An 11,359-nucleotide genomic window follows, 5' to 3' on the forward strand; every position below is an offset into this window, starting at 1 on the left:
GCACGCATGAAAAACTAGCATGTCCATACTATATGGAAAACAACAAGGCATTCACGCTAACAAACGGAGTTAAAGCTTCTTGTTTTTACTATCACCGTCATTTCTTGCCACTAAATCACAGGTATAGAAAGAACATAAAATATTTCTTTGTTAGTAGAGTTGAAAAGGATGTTGCACCCCCGTGTCTTCCTGGTGAAGAATTGCATGATGTTGTATTAAAGTATGGTGACATTATGTTTGGTCTCCAATCAGGTAAGCAGAAGTTTCCTGGTTTTGGTTTGACCCATAATTAGGTAAAGCGAAGTATCTTTTGGGAGCTTTCTTATTAGAAGACCAATCTTCTCTGCTATAACCTTGACGTTATGCACATTGAAAATAACGTGTTTGAGAACATTTTCAACACCATCATGGATGTGAAGAGGAAGATAAAGGACAACATCAAGGCTAGATTGGATTTAGCGTTGTTCTGTAACTGTAAAAATATGGAGTTAGTTTGTGATGGGTCACGGGTCGCAAAACCAAGAGCAAGCTTCGTGTTAGAGAAAAACGCACAACTACTATTCTAAAAATGGCTTAAGAGTCTACGTTTTCTTGATGGACATGCCTCAAATATATCAAGGCTAGTTAATATAGAGGAATGCAGATTATACGGAATGAAGAGTCATGACTGCCACATGTTTATGCAAACACTCATTCCATTAGCTTTTTGTGATTTGTTGCCAAAGGGGATATGGGATACACTCACAGAGATCAGTTATTTCTTTAGAGATATATGCTCCAGCAAGTTGAATGTTAATCACATTGAAAGGCTTGAAACGAATATCGTCAAGACAATATGCAAACTTGAAATGATATTCCCTCCATCATTTTTTTACTCAATGGAGCATCTACCCGTACATTTACCGTATGAGGTAAAAGTTGGAAGACCGGTCTAGTATAGATGGATGTATCCATTCGAGAGGTTAGATATTACAGTTGCAATGTAATTCATAATTAAAAGTTTTTTCATTGTTTTGTTTAATTGATAATTTTTGTTTAATTATATATATGTAGGTACTTATTAAGTTAAAAGACATCATCTCCCACATTTAATTCATTATTGCCATCATGAATAACCTGGACACAAATGATCAATTCTAAAGGAAGGAGTGCATGAGTAATAAACTTGTTGGCATTGCTTGGCAGAAAAAAAAAAGACATCATCGATGTTGCAGAGTCTAGCCTTTGTATTTATTTCGACCAAACCATGATGGAGATCTACTCTGATTCCTCTAATAGTGGTATCATGCCAATAACATTTGAATAAAAAAATTTATTATGCTCGTTATGATATTGCAATTCAATGACCTCTTTTAACTTCTTATAGTAGTTAACTTTGAACTCATTAGAAGTCAATCCCTTAACACAAACCCCACTATTATATCTTTCTACCTTGACCATACTCTCCTAAATGAAACACATGTACATTGATGAAATACTCTTTATATCACTACACCTTTCTTCTAGGACCCAAACTTAGTAAATTCAAAGTAACATTAGCATTCCTTTATTATCGATAAACTTGATACATGAATTACATCTCCATCACAATTAATGAGAAATGTATAATGAAATTAAGTATCCTAAAAAATAAGAATAATTAAACAATTCTTACATGTTTTCTAAACTATGTGGAAAATTATTCATCTTGTAATCGAAAAATTTAAGATTCAGTCAGTTGTAAGTTTTTGGACAATAAAAATTAACAATGTTGCCCATAAGGAATTCAACAATCTATCAGTGTATGATCGTATAAGAGATAAATTGTTAAAAAGTAACAACATGTGGAGTATTATATGTACTAAATAAAAGGTCTCAGTTCATCACAATTAAATAACACATAATTATATGCTTGTCTAAATTCTATTTCTGTCAAATATCTTCTCCTCACAATATTTTTTTGTATGGGTCGTCCAAGATGGGAGAATATTGACAAGTTCTCATTCAAGGACACTTCTCCACTATCATCATACCTTGTAACGTGGTTGATTCTTGTTCTTAAGTGAGGCTTGAAATAGTATGAGATAAATTTTGAGATCTCTTTAATAATATAAGCCTCACATATCGAAGCCTAAACATACACCTTTTTTTAAAAAAAATCTTAAGGTAGAACAAGTACTTGTATGTGATTAAACAATTGTTTTGGATTTTTTTAAAAAAAGATAATAGAATTTTAATTACAATGCATATATAATCCCTAACCTCTATAATGGATACATACATTTATATTAGACCAAGCCTCCAACTTTTACCTGAAACGGTAGATGCATGAGTAGATGTTTCATTGAGTTAAAGAACGATGAAGGGAACATCATCTCAAGTTTGCAGATTATCTAGATGATATTCATTTCAAACCTTTCTATATGTTGTGTTTGCAACTTGTTAAAGCATATATCTCTAAAGAAGTGATTGATCTCCATGAGTGCATCTCATATCTCCATCAGCAATCAATCCTGGTAAGCTGGTGGAATGAGTGTGCATAAACATATGGCAATCATGACTTTTCATTCCATATAATCTGCAATCCTCTAAATTCACCAACTTTGATATGTTTGAAGCATGTCCACTAGGAAAATACAAACTCTTAAGCCATTAGTACACAAGTAATTGTGCATTATTGTCTAAAAAGAAGCTAGCTTTGAGCTTATGACTCATTATAAACCAGCTCCATAATGTTACGGTGGAAAAAAAGATATATTCATTCTAGCCTTGATGTTGTCATTTGTCTTCCATTTCACGTCCATAACCATGCTAAAAATATTTTCAAACATGTTATTTTCAATGTGTATGACATCAAGGTTATAATCGAGAAAATTGGTCTTCTAACAAGGAAACTACTAGAAAAAACTTTGATTCACCCAATTGTGACCAAAACCATGACATTTCTGCTTACTTGGTTAAAAATCAAACACAATGTCATCGTACTCCGACACCACATCATACAATTCCTCACTCGATAGGAGCGACGGTGCAACATCCCTTTCAAGTCTGCAATAAAGAAATCCTTTATATTCTTTTTGTACTTGTGATCCATTGACAAGAATCACTAGTAGAAATTAAAAAAAAAATGTTTTATCATCATTTGTTAACATGAAGGCCTTATTATTTTCCTTACAATATGAACATGCTAGTTTTTCATGCATGCTCCAACCAGAAACCATTCCATATATAGGAAAATCATTGATAGTCCACATCAAATTTGCCTTCATTTGAAAATTTTGTTTCTTCAATCCCTCATATGTCAAAGCCCCAGATGACCACAACTACTTCAACTCATCAATCAATGAACGAAGAAAAACATCTATATTATAACCTAAACTATTAGGACCATGTATGACTATAGATAAAAACATGAATTGCAGCCTCATATACATCTTTGGTGGTAAGTTGTAAACCGTGAGTATCACTGACTAACAAGAATAAGGAGTAACAAATGACCCGAATGGATTGAATTCGTCTGTACATAACCCAAAACACATATTCCTTGATTCCATTAAAAATTAAGGATGCACCTTATTAAAATATTTCTAGGCTTTAACATCAGAAAGGTGTTCCTTCACTCCATCCACCGTATCATGTGAATGATGCCATGTTATATGCTTAACAGTCTTTTGGTGATATGAATAACTTTGGAAGTTTAAGTGTGATTGAGAAGTATCTAAGTTTTCTATGTGTGACAAAAGTCTTTTCCTTGCCAGTTTGGGGTTTATAACATGCATGTCCACATGTTATACACTTGGTTAACTCTGTATTTTCAAGTTAGTATACCATGTAAAAGTTTGGACAATGTCAATTTTATAGTATCCTAGGCTGAGGGGTTTCATTATGGATTTAGTAGAATAAAAGTTCTATTTTATCATATTCATTTCAGGTAAAATGTTTCTCGCCCATTTGACAATTCTTTTGTAATTGGCCTCACTCAACCCATGACCTGACTTGATGATGAAAACCTGTGTAGCAACCGATAATTTATTTTGATTTGTACACTTATTCCATAATGGTTTATCGGAGTCTTTCAAAAGATCAAAAAACCTAGTTGTGTCTACATTAGGTTCTTCATCTAAAATTGAACATTAACCGACATAACCCTGATTTATTCTCATCACATCCATAACCATATTCTTATATCTAAAATTGGACATTAACCGACATAACCCTGATTTATTCTCATCACATCCATAACCATATTCCTATAAGGATTACTATTGTCGTCTATAACTTCATGCACTTTATTAGAACTAGAAATTGACCCAACCATCTTTTATATCATGGTCTCGTGAGAAAAATATGGTTCTCCATGTGCAAACCAACATAAGTATCTCTCCATGAATCTTTTTTGTAGAAGATGTATTATTACAACATCTTGATTAAGAAACTTTTTTATTTTTACATGTCTTACATGGACATCTAATACTGCCTCCACTAATATTTATTGGATTAGATAGTGCATAATTAATAAAACCTTGAACCCTATTATAATAATTTATCCTACGTAACCCTTCGGGTAAATCTCAAAACATCCATGAATGATCATCTATTACTTATGTCAAACCTATATAGAATATTGATGATAACATGTATTAATTAATTAAACTAAATAAATAATAGAACATTGGTTTAGCTCAAACTTATTCAAACTATTTTAATAGTACAACTAATTCATTATCAATTATCTATATAAATTCAAATTTCTGTACTTTTTTCTGAAAATTTCAACTCAACAATAAAATTAACAAAATATAAAACGAACTTGTTAAATAAGCCATTATTTATTTCATCACAAGACACTTATGTCACAAATTCAAAATAAATTTTATCAATTTACGAACAAATATAATTTTTTAAAATCTTAAACAAAACCTAATATGTACAAATCATATATTTATACAATAAAATTATATGAGAAAAGGCTATAAAACAAGTAAACACCTAAACAAAATACATATACCACAAAAATATGCAATAAAAATTCACAATTTTAAATTTAGTTCAAATAAAAAATGAGTAGTGTTGCTTATTTAAAGTAGAGAATCCTCAAAAAAATTTGAATTAAAATAGGAATGCTGATAAACAGAGTGTTGGGTTGGCCGGATTTGTAGTTGGAGGTTGATTTGTGATAAAACTGGCAGGGGAGATTGTGCTATTTGTTGCGGAGAATAAAACAGGAAGTAAAAGAAATGGGGGAGGGAGACAGAAGAATCGCTCGTCAGGTCATAAATTAAATATTACAGATGAATTTACTAATAAATTTAAATCCGTAGGTAATTCTAACTGTAAAATGACATGTTATTGTACTTTTTAGCTTTTTTTTTCTTTGTTTTATTACTATAATTTTCTTGATATATACTGAGAGAATATTTTTATCATTATTTATCTATGGATAATACAATAACGGAAAAATTTATTATAATTTACCGATGAAAAAATTTAGAGTGGAAACATGGATATTACAGCTGCTTCGAATACCAGGAACAACGGGGAAAAGCTCGCAATCACCCTCACCCTAAAAAAGACTAGAGGATGTCAAACGTTAATAGTAGAGGCAAACCTGGTGAAAACCGAAGGCCAAGGCCAAGCGATAGAGGTAGTGTGGTAGCGGTTGTTTTTTAAATAACTTTTTGTGTTGAGATACATACCAATGATGTTTTTTTTATTTTTTCAAAATTATTTTTGATATCAACACATTAAAACAATCCAAAATATACAAAACATATTAAATTTTAATTAAAAATAAATAAATTTTATAGAAACATAATTTACAATGCGTTTCCAAACACATTTAATGATTGATTTTGCGTTCGCTGTGGGTTTCATAAATGCTTCGTGTTTGATCTGATACACCATTACATTGTTTTCTATTTTTCTGTATGTGTTTTGGGAAGAACCATTCCACGTGGTATTAAGCTGTGATCAACTTGAGATAATTAGTTAGCATCCTACTGCTGCTAGCTTAGCTGGTCATAAACAATAAGGTAACCGAAACCTAGACTGTTTAGATAGGTCAGCCATGGCCATCCTTGAAATCTGTTGACAAAGAATTTGTGCGTCATAGATTTCATTCATGCTGGACCAGGATGAGCTATTTACTATAGGTTGTTCAAATAACGAAGCTCATGATAGATGCATTGCCGAGCAAGCAGCAAGTTTTCTGGGTTAACACAGCATACTATACATTGCCGAGCTCTTTCCTCTATTTTAGTCCAAGAACCCTTCCCTGTTAAAGATATGATAAACAATATCAAAACACACACAACATGTTATACATAACAGGGCATAACTGTATTAACAACAACGAGAAATCACTGCACTGTTTAGGCCACTGAGAATTGACAACTGATACGCATCGCATCGTAATCGAGCTGAAATGGGTTTGCAAGTTTCTGACCGCAAGAACTGCAGACTGTCTGAAGCCAAAGAGAATAAGCCAAATTGGAAATACTGGGCATTTGAATTTGGAGATGAGCTCCAGATATGCCCAATAGTTGTGGAAGATCTTGCATACCAGGACAAATCCTCATACAATTTAGATTCTCTGGAACATTTGCTTTACAAGATTTGCTAAATAGCATCTGCTGCAGATGCTATGCGATGATCGTGGCGTTTTCTTGGAGATAGCCCAGGTGATCCGCAGTGTAGACCTGACCATCCTGAACGGTGTAGTGGAAAGTCGATCTAATGACACATGGGCACATTTCATTGTCGAGGTAACTGGATTCTAATAGAAACTTTCCTCTCAGCATGTGTAAATTTAGAAATGAGCAAATTTTAATTATGCAATCTGCAAATGTACACAGGCTTGCAAGGGCTTCCATAGACTGGGCATCTTCTGGCCCCTGATGCAGCTTTTGCAGCGGAGAAGGAATTCGATATCTAGGAAAGATTTGATGCATCCTTATCCAGTTAAATACGAGGGGAGGTTGTGTTTCTCATCTGATGAGCTTTGTATGTCAGAATTGAACTAATGTTGGTTATTACAAGGAGTGATGGTTTGCGTACAAATGAGGAGATTGTTCTTGCAGTTCGCAAAGCTTCGTTAGATCCGAACCAACTCTAAAATGGGTAAAACAGAGAGCATGCTCGAATGTTACATACATTGTTGGTAAAATGTCACTGGTAATCATAACAAGCTTGCTTAAAAAATGAAAGTTACAATAAAGGAAATGATCCAGGAGAAGAATCCTAGTAAAAACTGCATACCTTTCACTTGTTTTACAGATCTAGGATTTCAGAGGTGTTTCAGCTAGCAGCAATGTGTGCCACCAGCCACATGCCACCATTTTTGGTCGACAACCTTCAATGGGAACTTGAGTAGGGGTGTTACGATCAATTGAATCGCCCACGCCAAGCTGCATGTAGCCAATAAGATGTCAGATAAAGATGTGCATTTGGTACACCAATTCCGAACAGGAAACTGTGAGTATAGTACCTGACCATACTTGTTCCAACCCCAGGAAAATACTTGGCCATCCTCTTCAAAAATAAGCAAGACAGACAAAAAAATAAAGCCAAGAGTCAGAGCACATGTTTCAGAGATTACAAATAAGCTGTTTTCATTGATAACGCATGGATACAGCTACAAACAATAGCCTATACTAGTTTCATTGTTGCATCATCATGGAAATCGATTTCAGATAAAGGATTCCCCCACTTCAAGTAAGAAGGATCCCTATTCCTATTACTCAAGCTAAAAAATCAGCAAGTTCCACTAATGAGCATCTTGTATTGTACTTGAAAAAGAAAATACACTATCAATGCTGGTGGAACTCTGGTGCCACTTCCATAAGCAACAAGCAATATTGCATGACCTATCCCTACTCCTATGAATATCTTTCACTAATTAAGCGCCAGTTTATTAGACAGCATTTCTAATTTTCTGGTATAGTTTCTTTATAGCTGGATAAAAGTCTTAATCCCTTTATATGCACTTCGCCCTGTTGAACTAAACTGGTAAAGAGCTGAAAACGTAACTCTCATGGACTATTCCAACATTGACTAGTACCTAGTAGAATGGCACTGTGCCGAGCACCACAAGAAACCATCTTCACCAGCTTACTCTCCAGACATGGATCCTCCAAGAGTCTAGGTACAGTCTGAAATAGACATGCAAATGCCTCATTTATTAGTTAGTTTCCTTCAGTTGAATTAGTCAATATGTAAACCACGTAGATGGTCACAAACAAAACACTACTCATGGATGTTTTTTAACAGGAGCGTAAACACAATTCAAGGCGATGACGGATGTAGGAGGTACCTCGCCCTGGCTAGCTCCAGTACCCAATTGTCCAAACTGATTCCCGCCAAATACATATACACGACCATCGATGGTGATGCACATAGTGTGCCATAGGCCAGCAGCAATTCTTTCAATTTGGATTCCTGATAGAGAAGGTAAAGAAGTTGGTCTCAACTGATCATTTGTACTCCCGTGTCCACACTGAAGAAAACAATTACATCAGAAACGACCATTTTAGATCCAGGTGGATTAAAACATATAATAATCTGAACCTAAGTTCTACCTGAAACAAAAAAAAATAAAGAACGCAAAAAGATAAAATCAGCTTAGGAATATAGAAAGCTCACCTGCCCGTAAAGTCCCCAGCCAAATGTAAGTACTGTTCCAGCATCTGCAATATCAACAACAAAAAGAAGACAGCAAGTGAGGTATTGCTGATAATTATAAGGTTTTTATTTTCAAGTAAAGGACCATTGATTGGAGCAGTGAAAAGAGTCTAGGACTTGCAACCACAAGAGTGCAGATTCAATTGTTGAAAGCAGCCACTTCATATAATGTTGTTGAAGGATAGGATTGTCCTCAAACATTTGCTCAGAGTATTCCACTTCAATGAGACCATAATTGGCTAATAATCTCTTTATATTTGTCTAAAAAGTAAAGTAGACGAAGTCAATCAAGAATTCAACTTCCATAGTTTGCAAATGAACTTGAATGCCATAACAGTTGAAGAGAAGTTTTTTTTAGTTGAATCAAGATTTTGATGCATAGCTGGTGGCCAAACTCACTTAAAGTAACAACTGGAAATTTCACTACACTTTTAGAGGAATTAAAATCATTCGAGTTAGCAATCATATCAGTTGTCAGATGCTAACCTGTTACTACTGCACTGTGCCGACCTCCACAAGCAATCTCCTTCACACAACTTCCAGGGAATTTAGAAACTTGTGCTGGCAGATTTGTGCTTCCATTATGAACTACTGAAGATCTGTGTTTTCCAGTAGCAGGTTGCTCAGTAAATGGTATGAGATGGGGAGAAGACACCATTTTTACACGAGACCCCAAACCTAGCTGCCCTTCTCCTCCGTATCCCCAACCCCAAACCTGTCCCGTATCTGAAACCCCAGTTAAAAATATGACATCACGAGTCTTGCTTTACATAAAAAAATCTTCCACATCTTTGTACTTCATACAACCCACTGCGAACTTCTAACCTACAAAACAACCTTGTGTTGCCGACTAAAGAGATTGTTTATAGTATTTGGTTATTTTTTAAAGTATTTTTTAATTAAAATAATATTTTTTTTATTTTTTAAAATTAATTTTTGAGATTAATATTTCAAAATAATTTATAAATATATAAAAAAAGTTATTTTTTTAAAAAAATATGTTTGCCCCGCAGAAACAAACGGTGTGATACAAGAGACTCACTCAATCTGTAATTTACAACTCAACAAGTTATCGATTTTCATTTACCAGACAGGGCTAAAGTATGGCGCCCACCAGCAGCCACGGAGGTGATCCTTACTCCTGGACCCAAAGACACAATAGCCGGTGTTACTGTGAAATATTCATCTCCATATTCCGAATTTTCATTTTCTTCTTTCAGTGACACTCTTCTTCGCTTCACAATTTCCTCTCCGTTCCTTTTGTCATCAGAAGACGCTGAACTCACTGCAATCATTAATTTTTTCCCAAAAAAAATAAAAGAAAATTACTTGAGAAAAAGAAAAGGGACTAACCCCCGTTATTTTTCTAAGAAATGCATTCTTTCAACCTGATTACCTTGTTCAGTTGACAACACATTTTGCTTGGCAGCATTATCCTTCTGGAGGGCTCCCCAAGAAGCCCCATCACGAGGAAATTTTCCAAGCGGAACGCACTCTTTCCATCCCCATGTATACAGTTCCCCCGTATCTGCACAAAAATAAATCAGACAAGCAAAAATAACACGCGACCCCACCCCCACATTCAAATTCAGAGAAAACCCACCCCTTAAACATTTTGCTAGTATATTTTCTTGAAAAAGAACAAAAAAGTGGATCACCTGTGACGGAAACACAATGAGCCCAACCAGCAGCAGCTTTGAGGATGGAAGCTTCAGAAGGAAGAAGAAAAGCCTCAGGAGTTTCCTTAACAAAATTTGGCATTTCATTGCAGACAACACGAATCAAATTCAAACACAAAACTATATATTTATTTCAGCAAATTTCCAAAAAAAAAAACTAAAAATAAAAAATCATTACCCCATGCTTTCCACATGTCACGTAACTTTGATTTTCATCATCAGCCGATCCCCATGTTACCAGCTTTCCACCTTCTATTTCCACATTAAAAAATCAAAATAATTTAGACACATCAGATCTGCCCAAATAATTCATTAGAAACTAATCAGTTTTAACCTGATATTGCCATGGCGAAACCACAACCACCACCACATACATCCTTCCATGAATCATCTGCATCTGGATAATTCACCGATATCGGATTCAGTATGGGTGATTTCTCCGGTGAAACTCCCGGGAGATAACCCCACATATACACTGTTGCTTTTTTGCCTTCCTCCATTTTCCCATCTTCCTGCTCCTTATCGTTTCTATCATTTACCGCCATCCAAACCAACAGTTAAAATCTAAAATTCTTCAAATAAAGTCTTCTAGTCCGACGAGTTCAAGTACTAGTATGAGTGAGAGATTTTTCAAAAAAAAAAAAAGATCATATAAAAGCAGAGGTCATATCATTTACAAGGAGCGGCGATATGCCACGTTGGATGCTAATAATGGATTGGACACGTCGCATTAACCTGGCGCATTTCTAGATTATTCCTCTCAAGCTGTTAGTTCCCTGGAACTTTCTGGAAGAGGAGGAATTGCCAAGCTAATTGAGTGCCATGTAATGGGCCTGACACGTGTCATCATCCTAATGAGTTTCTGGAGTATTCGTTTTCAGCCACGTATTCAACAGAAGTTTCTGGAGCACGGAGACTTTCCTATTTCCTTATTTGCTTGACACGTGGGAGTTGAGTATTTTAATTCGCGTCTTGGCTTTCTTATTCCTTGTTAACCTTTTAGTTTAATCAATTAAATATTA

At 34.9% G+C, this 11,359-nt stretch overlaps 1 protein-coding gene across 9 annotated transcripts; it reads right to left on the reverse strand.

Annotated features, from left to right (window-relative positions):
* Positions 1 to 6,268: 6,268 nt before the first annotated feature.
* Positions 6,269 to 11,105, reverse strand: LOC133677595 (ultraviolet-B receptor UVR8-like). 9 transcript variants are annotated; one of them, XM_062099680.1, is made up of 12 exons: positions 10,672 to 11,097; positions 10,516 to 10,589; positions 10,317 to 10,401; positions 10,055 to 10,186; positions 9,746 to 9,943; positions 9,145 to 9,384; positions 8,620 to 8,663; positions 8,291 to 8,473; positions 8,039 to 8,129; positions 7,466 to 7,509; positions 7,237 to 7,385; positions 6,269 to 6,711 (listed from the first exon to the last, which is right to left on the reverse strand). In XM_062099680.1, the coding sequence occupies exons 1-11, from the start codon at positions 10,880 to 10,882 to the stop codon at positions 7,257 to 7,259; spliced, it is 1,431 nt and encodes a 476-aa protein (XP_061955664.1). In that variant the 5' UTR covers positions 10,883 to 11,097; the 3' UTR covers positions 6,269 to 6,711; positions 7,237 to 7,256. The 9 variants fall into 9 exon arrangements, with proteins under 9 accessions (XP_061955664.1, XP_061955669.1, XP_061955662.1 ...); XM_062099678.1 differs by lacking the exon at positions 6,269 to 6,711 and adding an exon at positions 6,957 to 7,089; XM_062099679.1 differs by lacking the exon at positions 6,269 to 6,711 and adding an exon at positions 7,073 to 7,149.
* Between the last annotated feature and the right edge of the window lie 254 nt (positions 11,106 to 11,359).

The sequence above is a fragment of the Populus nigra genome, chromosome 17 (assembly GCF_951802175.1).
Source record: "Populus nigra chromosome 17, ddPopNigr1.1, whole genome shotgun sequence".
NCBI classification, from domain to species: Eukaryota; Viridiplantae; Streptophyta; class Magnoliopsida; order Malpighiales; family Salicaceae; genus Populus; species Populus nigra.